We start from the raw sequence: 27244 nt of genomic DNA on the forward strand, positions 1-27244 counted from the left end.
CGTTGGCGTTCTAGCTTGATCGTAGCAATGACTTCCAGGTGGACAATCAACTATTTGTGGGATATGTGGGTGCAAAGAAGGGGAAGGCGGTGCAGAAGAGGACCATTTCATGATGGGTACTCTTATGCATCAAAATGTGCTACGATCTGGCTATACCATTTCACGATGGGTACTCTTATGCATCAAAATGTGCTATGCTCTGGCTAAAAAGTAACCTCCTGAAGGTTTGCGAGCTCACTCCACCAGAGCTACTGCTGCTACCACAGCGTTAGCACAGGCGTTCCAATCCTGGTATTTTTTCAGGCAGCAACTTGGGCATCTCTGCACACTTTTACCAAACATTGCTGCCTAGACAATCAGGTCCGAAGGGACGGCTACTTTGGCCGTTCGGTCCTGCAGGACTTTTTGGTGTGATCTTGGTTCGCAGCCCACTGCGAGGGATTGTATTGCTTGGTTATCTATTCAAAGGTAAGGAATCTGCAACTAGAAGTCTCTATCAGATGTACAAGTTACTTACCTTCGGCAACAAAATATCTGGTAGAGACATATTATAGGTGCAGATTCCTTACCGACCCACCCATCCTTCCTGCACTGCGAACTGACTTCTAGGGACTGAAACTTTCCCTTAAGGGCCCTAGTTTTGGCGCACTACTCTCAGTGTTCTTCATGGCTCTGTGCTACTGGCGTGGAAAGTCATGAAAAGAAACTGCTGTCAGCACGCCGGGGTGACACCTATATAAGACTGCAATGTCATCACTGCAAGCACGATGCAAACGGCGCCCGCGGAGTCGACCGACGCCACCTGGTGGCGTGCAGAGGTACTGCTCTAAGAAAAATCTCTGGATCCAGTCTGACGCCTGGGGAAATTCAAAGGTAATGAATCTGCAACTAGAATTCTCTATCAGATAGAAGTGTATGGCATAGAAGATAGGCCATTAATAACATGAGCCCATAGCTTTACACATGCATACAAATTATATGTGGTTAATTGGTGTATATATAGGATGGGGATGTGGAAATATGTGTCCTGCAAGTCCAATGCTACCATCTAATCTCTGGGATCCAAGGCCACAAGAACCTGAGCAAAGGTGAGCATCTTAAACTTCTCTTTCTTCAGCAAGAGATTGAGAAGGCACAGGTCTAGAATAGGACAGAGACCTTCATCCCTTTTGGGCACCAGAAAGTAGCAGAAATGGCAACCACAAACTACTTCTGATGTCAGAACCCTCTCAATGGTCTCTTTGGTCCTTTGGACCAAGCCCCAAGCACAGCATTCAAGCATGACATCAGTGAGGGCTTGGAAGCACAGGAGGAGATGTTTAGAAGGAGTAACTCATAGCTGAAGTACCTACAACAAGAATTCATCATGACTGCCACAAAGGGCAGCTGAAGGTCCACGACCTCAACTGCCCCCGCTCCACCACTGCAAAGGAGGCTCTCTCCTCCATAGTCACGGTAGGAGGCTCAGACTCAGCAGGCATTGTATCAGCCAGTAACAGAGTCAATGTTGGGTGATGTCGATCTGGTTCTGTATTAAAGCCAGGAATGATGATGAGATCTGCCCTACTGCGGGGCCTCAGTGGTGCCGTGAACAATCGCACAGGAATGGGCCTCGAGGAAAGTTGCAGTCTCGCAAACAGAGTCACTTTGGATCTAACGCAGGATTCACGGGGCCAGGCAGGCGCGAGGTGCCAATCCAGTCGGACACGTGGGGTCCAAAGGTGCTCCAGAGAAGTGGGGCAACCCAAATATGAGATGTATGGCCTCAAAACTCCTTGAGTTGAGTGGGGGTCACTCTGGCTCCGGGAAACTCTGGGAGGCGCAGAGTAGAACTAGGCACAGGCTCCACAGAGGAGCGAGGCCTTCAATAGTGTTGTCATTACCACGCTTGGTCCAGTGACTTGGACCAGTGTGGAATTCTTGCATTCATGGGACTTACCGGATGGTTTAGACTGCTATGATGATCATTGAGGGTGGCCCAGCAAGCGGTCCCAGGAGTTTCCGTGCAACCGGAATCGAGGGCATCTAACATTGAGTGGGGAGGAGCTTCAGAGAACGTTCCCTCAGGGCCTTTGGATTCATGGTATAGCATTCCTCAGAATCATGGTCCCCTTCCATGCACCACAAACAAACCAAGTATGGGTCTGTCACCAAAATCTGCTTGTGACAGGCACCTAGGGGTTTAAAACCTATTGGTTTCTTTGGGAACACCCTTAAGCACATTTGAAGAAAGGATTCTCAAAAAATGCTTCAGCAAAACATAAAAAAAACTGCTGACTAGAGTCGAATGAAAAGAATGGATATCAGCGCAGGGGGTGACGCCTATATAGCCACCAAGCACGTCACATCCGGCATGGACAACACCAACAACACAGAGCTGAACAACACCACCAAGAGGTGCTCAGGAGTACTGCTCTAAAATTTTGTTTAGAGAGTTCTTAATAATTGTGGTTATAATTTTTTGTCACAGAATATGAAGAAGAATATCGGCTCATATATATTAGTTCATTTCAAACTACCAATGCTTATGTGTGTACTGATTTAGGGGTTTCAGGGTGGTGATCGATAATGTAAATTGTAGATAATAGATTCTCTAAGAGGTTTGTCTGACTCCTAAAACTCTGAGCATAACTCTACAACAAGTGAGAGACAGCCACCAGTTTTATTTTTTCTTTAAATAGGTTACAGTTTCTCTGGGGACTCTGGGAATATATTAGATTGTGCATAACAAAACAGTAATAACAAGCCTTAGTCCAATATTCAATTTGGGAAAATTAGACAATAACCTAATAGTTATGGCAAAAACAACTGCTGGTGGAAAAAAATGTTGAACCTATCGTCTGAGTGCATTGTGTCACATAGTGGCAATGGATATAGTAACTTAGTTAATAGGTCAATCAATACTAAGAAAGACTGGAAGGTGTGGGCCCCCTATATGAATACAACTCCTAGATGCTGGATGCTAACTATAATTGTTGCAAAAGCCTTCTAAGCAGAGTTTTAAAATTCAAGACATGAAATGTCTATGTTATACAGCATACATGGTTCACAAAGAGACATCTTTTGAGGTAATGAGCTAGGAAAAGACAAGGCATACACAGGAATCTTTCTTAATTTATGGTACATCTTCACACTTCTACCTGCCTCCTTTGTAGGGGTCAAGAAATGCACTGATTTATTGTCATCTTTTAGATACTTATGAAAACCATATTAATTATTTATGGAGTTTGATAAGTTATCCTGTTTTTAATGTTTACTTTTGTAGATTTCTTAGTGCTGGATTCAGCACTCATCAGTGTTTATTCAGTTTACTAGCCACGAAAATACTGTGTTTCTCATTATTTATAAAATATGTTTTGTACAGTGATTGTTGTAAAGCATATTCTTAATTTAAAGGAGAATTACTGTAGGGTAGGTAGTACCTACCCATTGGAAGTGTGCCCAATGGGCATATATTAAACAGTTTTAGGCACAAAAGTATGTGCATTGCACTCTCAAGCACACTCACATCTTTTTACCTTCTCTCACATCTCATTACCTACCTATCACACTCACTATGTTCACAGGAACTATTTATGGATTAAAAAAGAGTGTTAAATGTAATAAACAATATTCTGGGCACTGTCATTCACCTTCTCCTCACTTAGTATTATGACACTGTAGGGGTGGTTAACCCTGCCAACAGTATAGTACCTTGTGAAACCTTTATGAATCAAATCTGTTTATTGCCATTTAAACATGAAGAACAATACAAAGCACTGTAATGATCCCCCAATCATGTCAATAGTGACATCCCCATAGTCCTGAACATGCATTTATCATCACACAGCCATCCCAATCTTCAAATTAGGGGGACATCTCCCCAATCTTGTATGGCTCATATTAGCCTCAGGACCGGAGGGCACACCAAACCGGATCTCACAGTGCTCACACTTAAACGAACATGAAAAAGAAGAAAAAAGAACATTTGTGCTTCTTCGCCTACATGCTCCGCCTCCCTCTCGTCTGAACGCTTCACTGCTCCAGTCGTATGGTCATCTCCGCCACCCTCATAGCCCCAACCCTTGTCATCCTACTAAACCTCTTGGGTCAGCCTCAGAACTCTTAGGTATGTTGGGCACGTCAGCTCGGTAAATTCTGTAGACAGGATCTGAAGGAAATGTCTCCACAACACACAAATGTCGCCTACTCTCTGCTTGGATGCCAAAGTCAGCTTTTCCATCGCCATAAATAAACCATAACTTCTGGAGCCAGGAACCATACGTCGGCAACCTATCTGTGCCCCATAGGGCAATAATTGTCTGCAGGGCAGCATAAAGAGACAGTGCCATCTGTCGTCCCTTCAACGAGCGAAGGGGAAACGTAATAGGATTGGGTAGGCCCAGCAAGACATATGAGGGGAATCTAGGGATCTCTGTTTGAAACACCTTATCAATGTCATCTAATATACTTGTCCAATATTGCTGTAGTTTGGGGCAATGCCAAAGAAGATGTACCAATGTGCCCGTGTTACCGCACCCCCTCCAGCAAAGGCCAGACTTAGTCGGGTCCCATGCATTTATTCTTGCTGGAGTAAGGTACCAGTAGGAAGTTATCTTGTAGGCCGTCTCTGTCCCGCAGCACTATGGGCTGTATGATGAGTTCTGTAATACATATTGTCCCATTCCTCCTCCGTGAACTCTCTCTCCAGCTCTTTCTCCCACCTCCGTTGACCCCTCGTCCTAGGCTGTCGCCCCCACCCTGCAGGAACCGATAAAGCTCCGAAATCACCCGTTTATCATCTTTCTTTGTGAATATCCACCTCTCAAACTTGGTTAGTGGTCTATCTATCAAGGCTCTATTTGCAGGCATAAGGGCCCAATTTGTACTTGATAATACAATAGTCTATCCGCCTCAGTCAACTGATACGTCTCCTGCATCTGATCAAAAGGGATCACTCCATTCTCATAAAAAAGACCCCCCACCCTCTTACAGCCGCCATCATACCATCGGCGGAAGCCCTCTACCTGTAGGCCTGGTTGGAAGTCAGGGTTCTCACCGATTAGTGACATAGGGGATGGAAACGTTGTGCCCTGTGCCGACGTCGGAGCCAGGGCTCCTTCCAAATATGAGACCCCGCCACCGCCTGGTCCATAAAACACCAATGTTTCTCAGAAAGCGGCCTGCTCCACTCTAAAAGAAAGCGCAGCTGGACTGCCTGAAAATACCGCAACAGACAGGGAACAGCCAATCCGCCCTCCCCCCTGAGGCGGTATAGAACGTTCCGCGGGATCCGCGCCAGCCGACCATCCCAGATGAATTTCAAAATCGGGGCCTGTTGGGTCACTATCATGCGAGGCGGGGGAGTCAGAGGGAGTGCTTGAAAGACATAGAGTATGTGCGGAAGCACCGTCATTTTCACTGCCGCAACCCTGTCAAGCCAAGAGAGGTTATGCTTCCCCCAGCTCCCAAGGTCTCGCAGAACTTCCTGAGTTAAGGTAGCATAGTTCACGCTCGCCGTCTTTACCGCCGAGGTCACCAGATCAATACCCAAATAGGGTACCTGTGATGTCGACCATATAAAGGGGTATCGGGCCCTCAGACCTGCCGCATGGTCAGGAGAGATGGACAAGCCAAGGACCTGCGACTTCTGCATATTCACACGGAATCCAGAGACCTGCTCAAACTCCTCCAGAGCTACCATCAGAGCCGGAAGCGATACCAAGGGCTCCGCGAGGGTGAGGAGCACATCATCCGCACAGAGACTAATAAGGTGATGTTCGCCCCCAAATTGACTAGGGGATTATCACGGAGGCGCTGCGCAAAGGGTTCCATATACAACGCAAATAGCAGCGGGGAGAGCGGACATCCCTGCTGTGTTCCACGTCCAACAGAGAATGGCAAGGACAGGGTTCCATTGACTCGTACCGCAGCCTTGGGCGAACGATAGATGCACTGGATCCAGGTCCTGAACCCCGGTCCCAACCCATAGCGCCCCAACACTTGAAAGAGATAGGGCCAATGGACTCTATCAAATGCCTTCTCTGCATCGATAGAAAGGAGGAGCGCCTCTCTGCGCGATCTGCCAGTTTTGTCTATTAAATGCAGTCAGTGGGGTATAAAGCCCGCCTGATCCAGATCGATAAGGCCCGGTATATAGGGATTGAGGCGGTGAACTAGGATACCCGTAAACAACTTAGCGTCAATATTCAGAAGCGAAATAGGCCTATATGAGGCACAATCTTCCGGATCTTTCCCGGGTTTATGAATAACCATAATGGTAGCCTCCAGCATGCTGGGCGTGAGAGCCCCGGATACCCGAAAGGAGTTGAAGAGCCTTGCCAAGACCGGAGCCAACTCTGGACAGAACGTTTTATAAAAGAGTGCCGTAAAGCCATCAGGGCCAGGCGACTTCCCGTTTTTTAGACGTGCTATCGCAGAAATAACCTAATCTATTCTTATAGGCTGATCCAACGAGGATGCCTCGTGCTCTCCAAGTGGAGTGATTGTACTATCCGCCAGAAAGGCAACCGGATCCGCATCACACCTCTCATCCGCGGAATATAACCCCTTATAGTACTCAGCAAACACCTCTGCCAGTTGGTCATCAGTGTGCACTCCCCCTTAGAAGGGGAGCGTATCACTTTTATGGCCGCTGCGGAGCGCTGCGCCCTAAGCCGGTGTGCTAGAAGCTTCCCACACCTATTACTTTCAATGTAGTACTTATGTTTGAGCCTTGCTATCGCATATTCGGCCCTATCCCAGTCCAGCCATTTCAGCTGCTATCGCTCTCTCTCCAGCTCCCGCCACACTCTAGGTGCACCAGTGCTCTGGAGCCGCCACTTTTTCCTCGAGCACTGCTTCTCTGTTCCTTTCGTGTTTTATTATCTTTAGCCACTAGGGACATCACCTCCCCCCGCACCACCGCCTTCAGGGCCTCCCATACGGTCTCTATGCTAACTCCTCCATCATCATTAATGCTAAGGTAATCCGCTATCACATATCTCAGCGTCTCCTCCGCTACTCTACTCTGTAATATGGTGTCTCTAAAGCGCCAGCTGGGGCTTTCCACATGCCTCATATCCAGACTCGCCTCCAGGGTGATAGGTGCATGGTCTGTCAAGGCCCGGGGCTCAATTGAGGTCTCCCAGATGAACGGCGCGGAGGCCAGAAAAAAATCAATACGTGTATAAGTGTATACGTTTTTCAGGCCGCAGAATAGAAGGAATAGTCCCTAAGCTTGGGATGCTCCTTTCTCCAAACATCCTCCAGACCACACTCAGTCAGCCACTGCCTCCCGCCTGCCGTCAGCGCACCGGTCTGCCCATAACGATGTCCAGATCTATCCATCTCATTGTCCATTACTAGGTTAAAGTCTCCCCCCACGAGAATTAGCACCAGTGAAATGGCCTGCCTCATAAAGGTTTCTTGTTGCGTGTTAGGTGCATATATTGTCGCAATAGTCAAGTGGAAGGTCCCCAACCGCACCGTGAGCGCCAGGAACCTACCCTGCACCTCATGAAGCTTACCAATCACCTCACCAGGGAAGGACTTCGACAGAAGTATTGCCACCCCGCATGTTTCGTAGGGGCTGAGGACAAGAATTGCCTAGGAAACCACTTTGAACGCATTCTATACGTATCCTTGGCCACCAAGTGTGTTTCCTGTAGGAGACAGACATGACTCCCGGACTGCTCAAGACCAGACAATATCACCAATCTCTTTGCTGGACTATTGAGTCCCCGAACATTCAGACTTAAACACTTAAAGGACATAGGATGTCAGACCAGTTACATTCTTCTGCAAGCACAACTAACATCGGACCAATTCCAGGTTCACTATTGGAGCGGTCTTCCACACAGTGATAGCAAGCAAGGACGGGAGCTGTAGAAATTCCAGTAGAAGCACTCCTACACACAACCTTAACGCACAACAGGTGCTTAGAACAAATAAGTCATCTAATACACAAGTCTAAAGAGGTAAAGTCTTGTTGGGCCAGTAGATCCACCCGGATTCGTCACCATGGATTCAGCGATTCAGCGATTCCCCCGCCCGGGCCCCTCCAGAATGGTCAAAGACCCCATTCAAAACTTTCACGACCCCAAATCTCAGCGGCATTTCCCAGCGGCCCAGCAGCTAGGCATTAGTCCCGGCGGCCAAGCTACTCAGTACTGATTGTCTTTCCAGCGCCTGCTCTGTCGTGGTAGGCCGTCGTTGCCTTCTCTTCCTGTCCTTCCGCGGCCACCGCGGGCGACTGTCGCCATCCTCATCCACAGCCCCCCCGGGCTCTCTGCCATTCTCCTCCAGCCGCAGGATCCTTCTTGCCTCCGGCAACGACTTCACCTGATGCCACTGGTCCTCCCATCGGAACATAAGACGGAAGGGGTGACCCCAGGAATAGGACGTTGCATGAGCCCGCAAATGTTCTGTTATAGATCTTAAGTCTCTCCGCCTTTGCAATGTCCGCAGCTAGAGATCCTGAAATAGCTGCAGCTTATGCTCACGGAACTGTACGTGTGACAGGTTGCGGGTTCTCTGTAGGATGGTTTCTTTTAGTCCATAGTTGTGGACACACGCCAATATATCAGGCAGACGACCTCCAGGCTCCTCAGAGCGGCCCACCCAATGAACGCGGTCCAGCATAATCTCTCTTGATTCGTCAGAACCCAAGATTGAGCGGAACAACTCCGTGACGAACACCCCAATATCCTCCTTTTCCGCTCCCATTGGGGCCCCTCTAATGCATATGTTATGACGCCGTGACCGGTTCCCCAAGTCCTCCACCGTGATCTGAAGAAGGTCCTGCTGCTCGCGAAGATGTAGTATCTCCTGTTGCATGCATTCAACCTCCTCCCCTCGAGAGATCTCACCATCCTCTACGTTCGCCACTCTATTCCCTAGGGACATGATCTCTGTGCGCAGTTCCTTCATCTCCTGGGAGATGTCCCTCCGAAGCTCCTGCAGATCGCTCCGAAGTGAATCAAACAGGTAAGAGAGAAAGCCTTTGGTGACTGGGGCCTTGCCGTCAGTGTCCACCTCCTCTCAGCCCCTTGTAGCCGCTGCTCCTTCAGTAGGACCGCTTTTCGACGGCTGGGATCTAGTCAGCATGTCCCTCACCAATTGCTCCCGCCGGGTTTTCGAGGACGCCATGATACTGCCTCTCCTGTACTGGCCGTCAGCCTCAGGTCCCGACCACTCCGTCACAAGCCTGTCCAGGCACCCGGCACGTCTCTTGCGCCAGTGACCTCCTCAGACTATTCGCCCCTAATCAAGTCAGGTAAGCAAAGCGTCTTATGTCACCTTCCACTTTAGGCCGCAGGCTCACATTGCTGCCTTCTTGCCCGAACACCGGGCCGACTGGGCCTCTTCCTTCTCCTCCGTCCCCGAGGAGTTCAGTGCAGGCCGATTATGCTGCCGACCGGGGCCCACTCCAACTAAGCCAGGTCACCCCACCGGGGCCAGGGACAGGTCGTCCTCTCTGCTCCACCGCCACCTCCTCAATCCGGGCTCTACCACAGGTCCAGGCCCAGCCCAGACCACCTAGGCCCTAGAGGCAGAGCCCGCCAAGGCCTCCCAGCCCGCAGTCTCTGGGTCTCCGCGCCGCTCCGCTCTCTTACCGGGTCGCCGGATCTCTTCTGATGCCTCTAGTGGCCCCGCCGGGCCGCCTCAGGGTCTCCGGCCCTCTAGGCCTCACCGCGAGGCCAGGCGCGCCTCACTCCTCGCCGCGCAAGGCAGCACGCGCTGGCCCAGCCGCAGCCCGGTACTGCCAGCCCCGTGCGCCCACCAGCGAGCTCCGGGTCTCCTCTCCTGCACGCTCACCGTCTCCGCTCGCCCCTCAGCAAGCCGGGGCGCACAGGAGGCAATACGCAGGGGTCACAATGCCTTTGATGAGGCCCGGGCGGCGGAGCTCGCGGAAACGCGTCCGCTCACGCCGCCATCTTGGCCACGCCCCGTGAAACCTTTAAACTTTTGAATCATACCAGATTATTTGTAGCCCTTCATTCTCAAGCACCTCAGACTTGGGGCCAGATGTACAAAGATTTTTTCTTGTTGCAAACGGGTCGATTTGCATTTTGCAATGCACAGACCCAATTTTGCAATTTGGTCAACTATTTAACAAATCGCAAAAAAGGCTTGCAAGTTGTAATTAGGAATGGGCGTTCCCTTTCTAACTGCGAGTCACAGTTCGATGTATGATTGTTTTGTGACCGTGAATGCGGTCACAAAACAATCACAGTTATCACTAATTTCAAATTCAAAAAATGTCAAACTGGAAAGGGTCCACAGGGGAGTCCTTCCCCTTTGTGAATGGATGCAAAAATATATTTTCAGAGTAGGCAGTGGTCCAACAGACCACTGCCTGCTCTGAAAAAATGAAAAAAAACCTTTTTTTTTTAATGCATCCCGTTTTCCTTGAAGGAAAATTTGCTGCTTTAAAAGAAAAGCACAGCTTTATCTAGAAGCAGTCACAGACATGGTGGTCTGCTGTCCCCAGCAGGCCACCATCCGTGTGAGTGCATCCATTTCCAATGGGGTCGCAAGTTGCGACCTACCTCATGAATATTTATGAGGTAGGTCATTTGCAACCCCATGGGTATTCACAAACAGTGTCATTGACACTGTTGTACATAAGGTTTTGTGAGTTGCAAATTGTGAGTCGAAAAACCTGATTTTTGTACATTTGCGCCTTGAGGCTTTAAGCATGCTTGCCGCAGCTTTTCTGCACTCTGTTCTGACTATATAAAGTGGTGCTGCTGTTTTGCGGACATTCATAGCTGCCAAGTGTCCCATTCACAAATGTCTCACATTAAGCCATTAAGCCTTTTAACATACATCACATTGTATTCTGGGACTTGGAACTATACTGATAACATTGTAACTATGGGTTCAAAAATCCAGTTAATGATGTGATGCTGGGTAAAAAGCCTAGGCTAGCCGAGGGTATCACACAAAACAATGGGATACCTTGCAGCTATGAATTTTGTAACTCTCAGGAAAGTCTTGTGCTATATTTTCATCACTATCGATTGTGCATAGTGACAGCACTCTTTACACAGTTACCTGTCACTACACCTTAAACTGAATATTTTTTGGTAGGTGATCTGCTATCCTTACTGACTGCTTAGAAAAGAGGTCTGAGGTATCAACGTGTTTTACCCATGCGGTGTCTGAGAAATGAGTACATGTTGGCCTAGAGTCTTATAACACAGACATTTCATCGATCAGTGAAAGGATTGAACACTGCCAAAAGGTTGAATGTGATTTTAATATTTCCATATTCTCTACAGTATATATTTAGATCATACCTAAAATATTCTTCTAAACACTGCACCTTTAATCTAAGCACACAAAACAGGAGGAAAAAAAGGGAAAAAGAAGCAATATTTAAGTGACCTCCCTAAACAAGAAACCCAAACAGAATAATCTTAGACCAGTGCTTTTTGCTGCTACCATGTATGACAAATTTACATATCGTTGGCCCCGTCAGAAAGAAATATAAATGACTCATTCTCACTTTCCTTCCTTTAGATGGCATTTTAGTCTGTGGTTGTGCAGATGCTTATCAGTAAAATATGATGAGTTCTGTTTCCCTTTTGGTGGGATTTTATCATTTATTATATGTTTAAACCTAAAACAGGATAGCCTAAGATTGATATAAGAGGGATTGCTAGTTCCCAAAGACTCCTTTCTTTGCATAGAAAATGTTCTTCATTGGCGAGAACATCTCTAACCACCAGCTGTGACAAATATTATCATTTCAGTTTATATAGCACAATACTACTTCATGTCGCTTCTTAGTGCAGCCTAAAATCATAATAAAATAAAAAGGTTTAAAGCTTATTCTAAATAGGTTCATATCAGATGAGTCTGAAGACAGACTGAAATTAAAAACTGATAAAGTGCATCAAACACCATTCCAATTCTTACCTCTCAAAGGAGTTAGCAAAAGGGAGCTAGAGAGAGAAGGCATGTGATTAGAATGCAATGGAAAAGCTTGTATGGGCCAATGACACCGCCATATGATGTCAATAGATTATAATATTTGATAAAGAATGCTGAGAGCTTTAACGTAATAAAAATGAGGGGATATTCAAAACATTTGAATTGATGTACATTACAATAGTGGACAAATGTGTGTGTGATTATTTGTTTTTATGCTGTCATTTTTTCAAAGTTTTTATATTGATTGTATGCCTTATTTTATACACCATTACATTATATTATGTACAACTGTATAATCAGGTAAAGCATTTTAGATTTCTATAATGTCCAGTTGTACTAAAATAGTATCCAACTTTATGTTCTCTCTCATTGCTGCTCACACAAGGTATACCTTATTCCTCACACGGCCATCAGCTCTGTAATGGGCATTAGCAGACCATTCCCAGATGTGCTGTACAGAGGCGGGCTTTGTCTGTCAGGGGTCCCAAAGCACCATTCTCACTCCTTAACCAACCTTCCCCCTGATACTACCTATGTTGCCTGGGACTGCCTTATATTCCCTAACTCTCCTGGGTTCTTCTCCTTGCAGACAGTCAAGCAAAATACTTTTCTTCCAAATCCAAGGTAACTGTTATGGAAAAGTACTGCTTATGCAAATGTGCTCTTTATTTAATCTGATGTACAAAGGCCACACCTTCTACCTTTGTAGACCAGAGCATGCTATCTTGTGTTATATGCTGACTGGTATTACATAACATATCTCTCTCTCCAGCCTCTAATGTGTGCCGTTTTCGTAACCAAAGCTTCTATCTATCAACAACCCATTCATTCAGAATGGGGATTTGTATCATGGTCTCAGCAATTGGAGATTCTTGACTGTGCCATTTTCTCATCAAGGATCTGGTAAAGACAGCTTAACACGAACCAGGGGGTGAGCAACCAGCATTCTCTGTAAGAGTTGGAAATTACTTGTCTAATGTGAAGGCTTTTAATGCCTGGTCTCAGTATGAAAAAGAGGCTTCAGCACATTCTCGGCACTCAGATGTATGCTGAAATACATATGCATTGTACACCAACAATGTCAATGAGAAATATACACACAAAAAAACAATAAAGGTTCACTATGTTAACATCTAAACAATATAGCTCATCAAAGCTATTTTTTTTGGTTAACACAAAATATATGACAGCAATGGTGTTTATTAATTGAAAGTATTAAAAAATACTTACCTCTTTTGTTTTTTTGCCCCTGAAGCCCAGGTTCCCTGGCATGTTGTCATCTTTCAGTGAATCTACTGTGTCGCCATATAGCAGCTTTATGGCACGGACCAAGCGAGCACAGGAACGACTGTGGTGAAGGTAACAGTGCGGGTGACAGTAGTCGACATGTGTACAGATGAAACTTTGCTGGTTGCACAACAGTATCATCACCTGAAAATTTTAAAAATGTAGTTTCTTTACAAGTGATTTCCAGAGTACCATTCTTCCCTTGTATGCTTTTGTTTTAAACATGGATGATGATGTGCTAATCTTTTTCTACTCTTATATATTTACAATATACTCAGTATTCAAAGCATGGTTCTTGGAATATTGCATTTCCATCTAGTTTCTAAATACTTACCTGGTTCATGCCTCTCAATCGTTTATGCTGCCTTCCAACCTGGAACGTCATGCACATTTTACACTGTATTTAATCACAACACAATTATTTATTAGCCTCACAACGAGTTATACACCTTTAGTGAACACAAAAGGGAATCTAGGAACACATGACTTAAGTATTTATAAAAGTGTTGGTGTTTACCTCACTTTGATAATGAAAGGTTTACTCACTCCTCGCACTGTTTTCCAGCATTGGATGTGCTACATATTCATATGTTTAAACAACCTTTTATAGTATGTTTAAACAACCTTTTATAGTATTTTGCAATCATTACTGGTAGCTAATTTGGTTTTATTGCTTTCCTACTGAAAAGTCCATAAAAGGCACACACGTTGTTTGAGACATTTTTACTTAACCTCAGGAGGAGGAACAGAATTGTACATCAATCATATGGAACATGGGTTCAAAAACTGCACAAAATGGAGTCTTCAATGCGCATCAAAAAGACTGTTTCATCTCCAGTGTAGGGTGATTGTTTAACTGAAAAAAATCTTTAAAACAGGGCATACAATATGTGATATGATTTGTACCTAGGGCATATGATATACATAGAACTGATGACCATGTAGACACCTTTCCAGAGGGGAAGGTACTGATAAAAGAGCCATTAGCAAAACTGATTTTGAGGAATTACTATTTATTTTCATTATTTTAGGGAGATATGCTATCTGTAATTTCTAGAAAAGGCAATAACTGCTTTCCAAGTAACTGTTCTGCAATTTTCAATCAGATGAATTGTGACAAAGCTGTGATGCAGTGATGTTACCTCAAATATTGTGAGTTCTGACAGTAATGTAACACAAATGTAACATATAAGAGTTTTTTTATAAAAAAAACAAACAGGCTGCCTGAAGGACATTATAGATCACCATCACAATAGGTACAGTCATGGTGCTACAGCAAAGCTCTTCAGCATCTTAATCAATTTAGAAAAAATGCTTATATAGAATAGAACTGTTTTATTTTTTAATGCAATCGCAGACAGTTCTTTGTGTATTTGTATATGTTCACTAGCACATTTTCAGAACTTGACTCACAATGCTTCTCGCCACTGTACCCAAATAATGATTGTCTGGCTGTGAGAGGAACCAGTTTACAGTAGTTGTTGGAGTTGAATAATCTGTGTGGCCCATAGCCTCTGAGTAAGGCATTATTTGGTACATAAAATACATACCTGTGGATTCTTTACCTTTGAATTCTCCCCAGTCGTCAGAATGGATCCAGGAGATTTTTCGGGAATACCCCTGCGCGCCAGTAGGTGGTGTCTGTTGGCTCTGTGCTGCAGTATCCGTGCCAGAAGTGAAGTCTGCTTCAACTATATAGGTGCTACATCAGCACGCTGGTGGCATTTACTTTTCATGACTTTCCATGCCAAAAGTACAGTGCCATGAAAAGCAGTGAAACTGGTGTGTACAGACTAGGGCCCTGAAAAGGATCATCCCTGACCCTAGAAATTTGTCCACAGAAACGGAAGGGTGGGTTGGTGGGTCGGCAAGGAATCTGCAGCTAGATATTGTCTCTACCAGATAGTGCATTACCGAAGGTAAGTAACTTGTTCATCTGATAGAGACTTCGAGCCTCAGATTCTTGACCTCTGAATAGATACCCAAGCAATACCATACCTGGTGGTGGGTCTGCAGGCAAATATAAACTAGGAAGTCCTGAAGGACAAAATGGGCTAAGTGCCTGTCCCAGCGGAATTGACAGTCAAGGCAGTAGTGCTTGGTAAATGTGTGCAGGGATGCCTACATTGCTGCCTGGCAGGTGTCCAGGACTAGACCTCCACATGCTAATGCAGTGGTCACAGCTTTAGCTCTGGTGGAATGATCCCCGTAAGCCTGCAGGAGGCAGCTTTTTCGCCACTGCATAGAATATTTTGATTGGAGATCGTCTTATCGAGATCTGGTCCATTTCCCCACTTTTCTTTACTCCAACATGCCCCACGAGGAGTTGTCTACCCAGAACTCTTTTGTTTGACCAAGATAGAACGACAACGCTTTTTGGGTCCAGACAGTGGCGTTTCTCCTCCTCTAAAGGGATGTGGAGGAAGGTAAAAGGTGGGCAAGGTGACAGATTGGCCCACATGAAATGCTGTTACCACTTTCAACAGGAAAGAGGCCCTAGTGCAAAGCACCAGTTTGTCTAGAAACATGGATACAAACAGAGGCTAGTAAGATAAAGCCTGCAGCTCACTCACCCCCCACCTGATTTAATCAGCATAAGAAAAACCTGTTTTGATGGGGAGCAGCCTGAGGGGACAGTTGTAAAGAGGCTTGAAGGGCGCGCACATCAAGAATGTGAGAACCAAGTTAAGGTCCCACTGAGACATGATGAAGGGAGAAAGGTGAAACATATGAACAAGAACCTTTAAAAATCTCTGTACACTAGAGATTTGTCAGGCAGCTGCCAAAGGGCAGAAGGAGCAGAATGATAACACTTCAGAGTTTCAAAGCAGAAACCCTGCTGGGAAAGCGTGAGGAGAAAAAGAAAGATATCAGGAAGGGAAGCAGAAAGGCAATCAATATACTTTTCTCTATAATGTGATATAAATCGCTTCCACCGGCAGGAACATACCATTTTGGTGAAGGGGCGCCCGGCTGCCAAAATAACATTGCAGACTTCTCAAGGAAGGTTGGAATCTGTCAGCTGCTGACGCTCAATCTCCATGCAAGAAGGCAGAAAGATGACAGTTTCGGGTGGAGGAACCTCCCCTGCTGCTGTGACAGAAGATCCTCCAAAAGAGGCAGGCTCATCGGAGGATTCGTACATGTTTAGTAGCTTGGAATACCAGCTTCTCCGTGCCCAGTCCGGAGCCGCGAGGATGATTTGGGAGCGGTCGTTTGTGATCTTCCTGAGAACTCTGGGCAGAGGTGGTATGGGAGGAAAGGCGTTCAGGAGGCCTAAGCTCCACCTGAGATGAAAAGCATTTCTGAGTGAGTGCTTCCTTGGGAACTCCAGCGCGCAAAACTGCTGACATTGTACATTCTTGGCAGAGGCGAACAGATCTTTTCAAGGCTGTCCCCACTGTCACAAGAGACCTTGCGCCACCTCCGGATGTAGACGCCATTAGTGATCCACTAAGCATTGACGGCAGAGGTCGTCCGCTCTGGCATTCAGGGAAATTGCCAGATGTTGAACCACCAGGGATATGCCCTGATGTGCCAGCCATATCTAGAGGAGCAGAGCCTCTTGACGGAGGGCTCACAACCCCACCCTGCCATGTTTGTTGCAGGATCATATGGCAGTGGTGTTGTCCAGGAACACCTGCACAAGCCTTCCCTTGATGGGAATGCTAGTTGGACCGCACTGAGCTTCAGCATGTGGATGTGGAGTCCGGATTCCGCTGGAGATCATCCCTCTGACCTCCACCTCTCCCAGGTGGCCACCCCATGCCAGAAATGACGCATCCATCACTCCTGTGAGATGTGGTTGGGGAAGGGACAGGGGAGTATATCTCTGACCCAATTGTAGTTCTTTAGCCACCACTGCTGGTCCTTTGCAGTTCCCTTCAAGATCTGGACCATGTCAGAGAGATTCCCCTGATGCTGCGCCCCCTGGAACTTCATATTCCACTGCAGAAATAGCAAATGCTATCTGGCATGTGTCACTAACAGGATGCAGTAGGCCATGAGGCCCAGCAGCCTCAGAGTCAGTCCCACCGAAACCCAGGATAGAGGCTGAAACACGGTATCATAGACTGGATATCCTAGACTCGCCACTCAAGAAGATAAGCTAAGACTAGCGCAAAGTTATTCCTGTGGCTTCAGATTGGGCATGGAGAGTCTGGTATCCCGAGATGCTGAGCATGACCATCGTTCCTCCGATCAGACTGCCTCTTCAAAAGGATGTTTGTCACAGCAACAGGAGAGGTCTCTGCACCGAACCTGCACACCCTTCACCTTCATGTGTGGAAATTGAGCGGCAACCGTTGACAGCTTTCAATCTTCCACCCGAAGTCTGTTATGTTGTTCTGGCAGACAGATGTCCCTCCACCAAGTCTGTATTCACTTGCCGCTGGGATAAATGTATGCTATGGTGTGATTCCCTACAACATCAACCCTCTTTTTTCACCTTTTTCTAAGGTTCTTTTGTTTGTTCTATCATTGGCCTAGCAGGGTCCTGCTCTGGGCACAGTTAACAGTTATGTATCAGCCTTTTCCACATATTTGTGGCTGCCGGACAAGTCTTCTCTATTTGACTCACCAGCTGTGGCTCGGTTTCTTAAAGGATTGCACAATGTTTCCCCCTAGAGGACATTCATCATGACATAGTGGGATCTAAATCTGGATCTCACATTCTTGATGTGGGCACCCTTTGAGCCTCTTCACAATTGCCCTCTTGGGATATTGAACATCAAAACTGCTTTTCTAGTGGCCATAATATCAGCCAGGAGGCCCGGCAAATTGGTGCACCCTATTGGCGCACCCTCCCTTTACCACCTTCTACCCAGACAAGCTGGTCCTCTGGGCACATTTATCCTTCCTTCCAAAGGTTGTGACTCTCTTCCATGTAGACCAGAACAACCTCCTGCCTTCCTTCTTTGCTTTGTTTAACCCTTTCAAAGAGGAGGAAAGTTCACCATGTGAACCTAAAAAGAGAGTTGTTGTTCTACCTTGATCACACAAAGCATTTCCGGGTGAACGATCAACTCTTTGTGTTGTATGTAGGAGCTAAGAAAGGGAAGGTTCTGGATAGTGCTCTGCATCAAGATCTGCTATGCTTTGACAGGAAGCAACACCCTGAGGGTTGAATGCTCATCCCACCAAAGCTAAGGCCGCATTACTGCATTAACCCATGGAGTCCCTGTCATGGAAATCTGTCAAGCAGCAAGCATCTTAGCACATGTTTACCTACCACTACTGTCTGGACAGTCAGGTTCATCACAAAGGCACTTTACCCGTTTGATCCTGCAGGACTTTTTGATTTAAAATGGACTTCGCAGATCCACATCCAGGAAGGCATTGCTTGGGTATCTATTCTAAGGTAATAAACCTATGGGCAGAAGTCTCTATCAGATGAACAAGTTACTTACCTTTGATAACGTATTATCTGGTAGAGACTCTATTTTTCTGCAGGTTCCTAACCGACCCTCCCTGCTCTGCAAGCTAACTGCAGTGTAAGGGACATCTTTCTTTGGGCCTTAAGGCCTGATTTAAGTAAAGTAGTGCTGAACCCAGTGCAGCGCCACTTTCCTTGCGCCCCTTAGCGCCCCCCTAATGACACTATGGGCCTGATTCTAACTTTGGAGGACGGTGTTAATCCGTCCCAAAAGTGGCGGATATACCACCTACCGTATTACGAGTTCCATAGGATATAATGGACTCGTAATACGGTAGGTGGTATATCCGCCACTTTTGGGACGGTTTAACACCGTCCTCCAAAGTTAGAATCAGGCCCTATGTGTATGCTGTATCTAAGGTATGGCACATTACGGCTGTAGTTAGGGAAACTAGAGTTAAAGTTCAGAGCTTTGCAGGACTAGCGTCAACAATTTTGATGCTGATCCTGCAAAGCCCAGTGGTGTGCCTCCTTTTTAACGCCTTCTCTGAGCAGGCATTAAAAGTGCCTTTGATTTCTTCGTGCCATTTTTTCGGCCCCGCCTAACGGGGGAGCACCCCTTTGCATACATTATGCCTGACACAGGCATAATGTAACACAAAGGGTTACAAAGTGGAGCAAAGCATGCATTGCGCCACTTTGTATATCTGGCAGAGAAGATAAGAGAGCTGTGACTTCCACGCAGAGCAAAGACAAATGATACTCTGTCAGTTGGTTGTCAGCTGGAGGAATGGAGGAAGGAGTGGTTTTGAAGGGGATGGAGTAGCTCCTCCGAACAATCTGTAGAACCCACCCGTCTGATGTTATAGACTGCCAGTGGTGAAGATGATCACGGATTCTGCCACCAACTGTGATCTAAAAGGCCAAGATTAGAAGGGTTTGGAGGCTACAGTTGCTGGGGAGGTGGTGGCGGCTACTCGACCCACGGGATAGGTTGGAAACGCACCCTTGTACATGTAGAGACTGGGAAGCTTGTGCGGGCCAGTGGCTGGAATAGAGTTGGCGTGGTTGGAAGCCCCTTCCGTAGGCACGAAAGAAGCGAAAGGCAGACTGAGAGGCCCAAGGACTTGGCCTTAGTCTGTGAGTCCTTAAAGCGCTCCAGCACTGAGTGTGCCTTGCCTCAGAAGAGGCAATTTCCATCAAAGGGCATGTCCATGAGGGAAGCCTGGACATCCCCTGAAAAGCCAGATGTTCTCAGCCAGGTGTGGCATCTGAGCACCACTGTCATTGAAACCGCTTTGCCCAGTGAGTCGGCCATGTCGAAACCACAGTGGATAGTGAACTTGGCAGCATCTCTCCCATCATTAACTATTTGTGAGAGAATGGCCCGTGCCTCCTTCGGGACCTGTGGCAGCACATGCACAAGCGCACCCCACAATGTGTGGGAATAGCGGCCCAATAAGTCTTAAACTACCTTATTTGTTACATAAAAGGCACCCCTAAGGTGTGCTCTATGTGTCTCTAGGGTGGGTGCCATGTAGCTATAAGCAGGGACCTTATAGAAATAGTTTTATTAGCCCTGGTGAGGTAAAACAGCCAGATTTGTTTGCCCCTCACCGTAGTGAATGGCCTCCATAGGCTAAAATCAGAGACTTTATTTTAATTAACAAAGTCACCTTAACTGTCAAATACCTCATGTTTGGTAGCAAATGAATTGTTATAATAAATCCCACAACTCACAGTTGTTGGATTTATTATAACTTGTTCAGATAAAGAGTTTTAAACTCTACCTAAAAAGTTGCCAACTTCAGCCCTGTAGTGCCCTTCTCTGATTGGCCAGCCTCTGGCAGTCTGGCCAGGCTGCCTTGATGAGGTGTGAAGTGGCCTGGGCTGAACACAAAGAGATGTGCCTAGGGGAGGAGAACTCCCCTCAGCAGATGGAGAAGCAGGAAGGGGGAGGGCTGCCAAACTGGTCTTCAAAAGCAGAGAAGGACATTTGGAGCAACCCAGCACCTCCCTCACATCCTGCAAACCCAGACAATTAGGTGCCCTCTTGATTAGATTAGGAGAGGGCAGGAGAGGGGTGTGTTAAAGATTTTTAGCCACACCAGTGGGTGGACTCAGCCAGATGTAACCTCCAAAAATCAGTTTCAGCCATGATGGATGGATTTTTGAAGAATGTTGCTCCCAGGGATTGATTTTTGGCACATTTCCCAGGAAGTGGTCATCACAGGGGAAAGGACCCTGCATCTGATTGGAGAACCCAGGAGCAAAGATAAGTAGGGCAGAGCTGCACCAACACCTCAGTTCCCCACCAGATCTGAACAAGGAAGGACGTCAGAAAAAGAATGACTGCCCTGCTGGACCCCTGATCTGCACCTAGACACTGCACTCTGAAGGACTGCACCAGCTGCATGCTTGGGCTCCACTACAAGAAGGACTTTGCCTGGCTTCATCTAGTTCAAGGAAGGACTCCCTGTTTGCTACAGGTGAAAAATTGCTAACCAGAGTCCCCTGCACCAACTCCTGAAGAAACTGACCAGCAGACCACTGTCCAGTGGCCAATATGGAGCTTGCGCCAGATGCATTCTGGGAGTAGTAGTCCACATCCTCAAGGAGCAACTCAGAGCTTCTGGAACCTTGGGGTGAGCTGTGGACACCAAAGGAACATTCTGGAAGAAAATCCAAAAGTTTGGAGGAGTTTGGAGAACTTTTGGGAAAAAGCTCCATAAAGGGACAGACCCGCCACGGCAACTCTTGCTGGCTTGCCTCTACCGCGACCTGGCCTGACTTGCAGGTTTGTCCCGGTGAAGAAAATCTCAGAGAAAGTGACTAAGTCCGAACGTAGGAAGTTGACTGGGACCTTCCAGGCAGTGTATCCGAAGAGGGCTCCAGGGACGTCGGATCAAGATTCGGGTTTGCCCCGGTCGAAGGATTTTCATCTCGAAAAATTGTCAACGTCCGAACGTGGAAATCTCCACTGAGTGCTCCTGCGACACGTACCTGAGGAAGGCCTCCAAGGGTCGGACTGGTCTGGCGACTTGGTCCCCAGTAGGAAATCTTCAAGAAAATGACTAAGTCCAAACTTAAACTTTTGACCGAGCCTTCCCGCTTGCTGTACCGAGGAGGGCTCCATTGTGGTCGGAATTAAACTTTGACTTTGCCCCAGTTGAGGCACAACCAGATGACCAGATAGGCACTATTCGTTTCTATGCACTAAAAGGCATTAAGGGGGTCAGCCAGGGTCGGCGGGAGCACCGCCGACAGGCCGGCGGTGCCCCGCAGGGCATTCTGACCGCGGCGGTAAAGCCGCGGTCAGACCGGCAACACTGGCGGTCTCCCGCCAGTGTACCGCCGCCCTTTTGAATCCTCCAAGGCGGCACAGCTAGCTGCGCCGCCGAGGGGATTCCGACCCCCCCTACCGCCATACAGTTCCCGGCGGTCCGCCCGCCGGGAACCGGATGGCGGTAGGGGGGGTCGCGGGGCCCCTGGGGCATGGGCACTGCAGGGGCCCCCGTAAGAGGGCCCCTACGAGTATTTCACTGTCTGCTTGGCAGACAGTGAAATACGCGACGGGTGCAACAGCACCCGTCGCACCTTCCCACTCCGCCGGCTCGATTACGAGCCGGCATCCTCGTGGGAAGGGAGTTTTTCCCTGGGCTGGCGGGCGGTCTTTTGGCGACCGCCCGCCAGCCCAGGGAAAAACTTAGAATACCCTCTGCGGTCTTTCGACCGTGGAGCGGTATTTCGGAGGGGGGAACTCTGGCGGGCGGCCTTCGCCGCCCGTCAGGGTCAGAATGACCCCCTAATTCTTTAGAAATTCATATTTCTGGTTCCCTTTATCTGATTTTATTAGTTTTTGTATCATTTTAAAGATAAAAATATTTCCTATTCTTATAAATTGGTTTTGGATTTTCTAACTGTTTCCTGTGTTTTATTTAATTACTGTTTTGTTATACTTGAATGCTTTACGCTTTGTCTCCTAAGTTAAGCCGTGTCGCTCGTTGCCAAGCTACCAAGGGCTGAGCTGGGTTTAATTTATTGAGACCTAACTGGACCTAGGTGGAAGTTAGTGGCCTATTGATAAGTGTAGGTCCTTACCTGCCCTTACCAATAATCAATTTTCCAATAACCAGGTTCCCAGTAGGATGTCAGTGAGGGCTTCAGTTGAAAGGGAGCAAGGGTTCAGATGAAGAAGCTCCCAGTTGTAGCACCTCTAGCAAGATGTTGATCCTGATTGCCACTGAGGGCAACTGGAGGGCCAGGACTTCAGCCACCCTCTTCACCACCACAGCATAGGTAACTCTCTCCTCCGTAGCCAAAGCAGGGAAAGAAAGCATGCCGGTATCTGGAGACATGTCCAGCCCACTAGTATCACCCAGTTTCCCACACTAGTCCATGCCCTGCTATTCTAACTGGTATTCTAAAGGGTCCACTAACTCCACCCTTTCTTCTTCAAGGCCTAGCCCTTTAAAATAAGGCTGAGGCACTGACCTAGGGCACAAGGGTCCTGGAGGCGCTGGAATTGGCATTGGTCAACGTAGCTTCGGCTCCATGTTGGATCTGGAGATTGCAATGGGGCTGGCTCCACCGGTGGCATCGAGAGCATCGGCGTCGGGACATGCGCCAGGGAAGATCACCGTGGTATGACCAACACTGGTCCAGGTCCATGATCGAATTCATGGGGGCCCATCAGAGCCGGGGTTGGAGCTACTGGCACAGAGCTAAATTGATCCCTCTCTGAACCCAAAGGCTCGCAGGAGGGTTCGGTCCGATCCAAAACGATGCACATGGCCTCTTAAAATTCTTTGATCTGAGCTGGAATTGCTCTGGCTCCCAGATAAGCGGGGCAGCATGGAGTCGGACCTGGCGTTGGCTCCGAAGAACCATGCCTTGAACACCAATGTTCCTTCATTGCGTTGGCTGATGGACAAGGAGAGGTCAAAGCAAGCTTCGACTTCTTTTTTTCTTGTTCCTCTTACCTGAATGTCCCAATGACTTTGAGTGGGATGAAGAGGACTTCGTACTCCTGGAATGATCCTGGGACCTTCCTCTTGACTGGGATCAGAACCTCCTAGGAGTTGCACGACATGGAGCCACCTGCTGGCCCACGAGCAGCTTTAGGGACCACTCCCTCAAAGCCTTCAGTACAATGGCCTGGCAGCTGGAGCATGACTTGGAGACATGGTCACGCTCCAGACACCACAGGCATACGAGGTGTGGGTCAGTCACCAACATGGTGCAGTGATAGGCGCCACAGGGTTTAAAACCTGTCTTTCTTTCATGACATTTTGAAATAACACACCAGGAGGAATTAGACCACAAGGAGGTTTCACAAAACATTGAAAACATGCTGTCAAAAAGTAATAGAGTGGTAGCTCTCTACGGATCTGCGCTTGGCTGGCGGGGAAACAAAAAAACTGATGTCAGCCCACCAAAGTTGCTCCTATACAGGTAAAGCAGACGTCACTTCCAGCATGGGTGTTTGAGTGCAAGGGTACTCATGAAAAATCTTCCGGATCCAGTCTAACGCCTGGGGAGAATTCAAATGTGAGGAATCTGCAGCTAGAAGCCTCCATCAGATCTTGATTAGCAGTTAATGCAACACCTTTAGTATAGACTTAATGTGTCTACAGTATGTAGCTTCTGTGATGGGCTGTTTGTCCTAATTCTTTACCACTTGTAACACATGAATTGTCTTCATTACTGTAAGCAGTAAGAAATCTGGACTACAATTGTCTAAGAACGATAACTGACAGGAATGTGTATTTGTGGTTGGGTATCATAATTGGCCTGAGAATACTTTGGATAAATGAAAAAGATAATGCACTTTTAATAATGTTTGACTATGCAATAAACAAGAAGAGCCAACATTATATTTCTGACATGTTTAACTTGTTTTGTAGGAAATGCAAGTCATAGTAGTCAGGGTAGTCATTGTCTTTTCTTGATCCATCCCTAAGATTAGGATCTCTGAGCTACAAACTATGTCTAGCCTGGTTTTGAACAATCAGAATATTGATTAAGAGCATAGAAATAACTTGGTAACCTTTATGCTAAGCCTTGACCTTGCAAAAAATGTGTGCTTTGTTCACATACATGTTATTATCAAGACCAAATTATCCATAAGGTTCTCCAAGCAGCCTAAAACGTTAAAAATAGGGAGTGTATCTTCCACTGACACTGCAGACTGTGCATAGGCTTGTACTGCCAAAGGGCTTGCAAGCCCTTTATTCTATGGATCTACACAGAAATGTTGTACAGTACACAATCCTTTATCTGACAAAGAATGGAAATGTTATCCGTAAGGTCATTTGTCATGTGAGTAGTGAAGTATTTTATGTCATTTGTAAAATTATCTGTTACATGAAGGGGGAGATCATGTGCAATGTGTGTGGTCTGTGAGCTATAGTTTACTAGGCAGTTGTGAGTAATGATTTGTGAAGCTAAACAAATCTGTGTTGTTTTTAAAACAATGCCTTTCAGGCTTGAAGAGCTGCATAAAATATGCAAAAAAGATAGTAGGGAATCTTGGGTAGTTTAAAAGGATTTAGGTAGAGAGCAGTTATTAGCACTCTACAGCACCACCAGCTCTCACAATCTGCTCCCTGTTTTTCTAGGAGAGTTTTTAAGCACAGGATTAGCATAGTGCCATCCATTCTGAGGTAAAAAAGTAGCAAAGCCTTTTCCTGTATTGGAAAAATGTCTTTAAGCACAGGATTAGCTAGTGCTATCCACACCGAGGTGAAAAATGACAATAACCTTTTACCATTCAAGGAACAGTATTACAACTTTAGATTGCCAAAATGCCCTCCAGGCCAACCTAGAATTAATAAAGGTAGCCCAACTCATGTTTTTCTTTTATTAGAGCTTGTCAGAGAGGTATAGCTTTGTCCAGACACAAAGGAACACACAGTTTAAGTCAAAACAATGCCCTTTCAGGCTTAGAGCCACATACATTATGCATAAAAGGAAGAGAAAAACCAAGAAAGTCACAGAAAAACATAGGTTAATGTGAAAATTTGGATGTCTTTGTTATAACATCTTAGCATATGCTAAATAATCCTTAGAAATTCTCCTAAAACAGAGTTAAAGTGCAGTTTGGTTACGAACTTAAACTAAAAAAGCACTGGAAGTTATAAGTTATGTTCACATGAGAATCCATAACTCACACCACAGCCTTATAAACCATAACTAGCTCACCCAATGCAATGTTTATGACCTCACACTATTCATAATGATCAATAACAATAGCCAGAAATGAATTATAATCAAACAATACTAACAACACTTTATCAAACCAAATAATGATGCTACATTCATAGTCATCTCTGTCAAATAAGTAAGGTAATGTGATATTCAATGTCATCTCTAAGATGATTTAAAATATTTGTAATTGCATCTGTTTAATTAAAAGCAAGGTTATGAGCACTGTGTTTGGTGCAAGGGAGCAAAACTTTACAAGCTCATATGATAATATTATAGCGTATGAGAACCATAAAGACTGGAGATCACAGCTACCCTTTGCCACACCATTCCAAGAGGTTCCATGAGTGTAATGTGGACTTTCTAAGTTGTTTGATAATTGATACTGTCTCTAGGATAATAATAGGTTGAAATAAAGTGTTGATTTTAGGAAAACTGGAATGCAGGTACATGCCAGCATTCGAGACCAATGAACTAGGTGGACTAACTACAGGAGAAGAATTGTATGTACATCTGTTATTTTGGTGAAACTGTCTTACAAGCAAAAGAATTGTCTAGATACTTTACTTTTAATTTCTACAAGAACAGATTATCTAATTAACTTTGGAAGTGGCAAGAAAGACAGAAAAGAAGACACACATGTCTATAACATGAGAGTGGACAATATAATACAATGGGGTATTTTGGGAAATATGCTCAAAGGGGCAGGATAGTTGCGTTGGATACTTGAGTAGAAGCTGACTGGGGTGAGATACCAATGCCAATACAAATAATATTTTTGACCTTGATCGACTTTCCCAACCACTTCACAATCGCACATAAAAATCCATACCATTTTATTACACTAGTGGGGTAAATGTTTACATATTGTTGATGTTAGAAACTATTGGGCCTACTCACATAGGTAAATGAACATGATTAGATCCACGCATGTAAGTTTACTCTTGTACTTTTCCACCATTTACAAGTGTAAAGTTACTCAAATGTGTAGACTTACATATCCCCACCCACTGAACCGGGGTAGAGTCAGTAAAAACATCATATATAAATGTAAAGTTACTACTAGCATTGACTTTGCAAATGTATTTGATATTCCACACACTTTTTGTAGTAACCTCTGCAATTAGGGTGGCGATCTCCCTATAGAAAGTTTTGAAAAATGTAAGTAAAAAATATTTAAATGTTAATGACAATGATTGGCATGTGTGTACTGTAAATGTGGAATTAGTTTAAAAAAAAGTGAAACAGCACAATTAACTATATCTATATAGCTGGAGCTTGGCGGGAGAAGCAGAAGGGTCTCCAACTACCATGGACCCCAGGAGGCGGTCCCTGCAACTTCCCTCACCTGTGGCACAATTTGGCGCTATAAAGCGCGCTACTCCCACCCAATGCGCAGGAGAAGCAACAGAAGGAATTCCAACTACCATCGACAACAGGGCCTCAGGAGGCGGT

The 27244-nt window shown here is 46.1% G+C and overlaps 1 protein-coding gene across 1 annotated transcript in view; it reads right to left on the bottom strand.

Annotated features, from left to right (window-relative positions):
* Window positions 1-27244, bottom strand: part of UNC80 (unc-80 homolog, NALCN channel complex subunit) — a 2774722-nt gene that overhangs the window by 1550296 nt on the left and 1197182 nt on the right. Inside the window, exon 28 of the mRNA XM_069225668.1 lies at window positions 13153-13353. Coding sequence (XP_069081769.1) covers window positions 13153-13353 — 201 coding nt within the window. The remainder of the gene's footprint in view (window positions 1-13152; window positions 13354-27244) is intronic.

Source organism: Pleurodeles waltl, chromosome 3_1, assembly GCF_031143425.1.
Source record: "Pleurodeles waltl isolate 20211129_DDA chromosome 3_1, aPleWal1.hap1.20221129, whole genome shotgun sequence".
NCBI lineage: Eukaryota > Metazoa > Chordata > Amphibia > Caudata > Salamandridae > Pleurodeles > Pleurodeles waltl.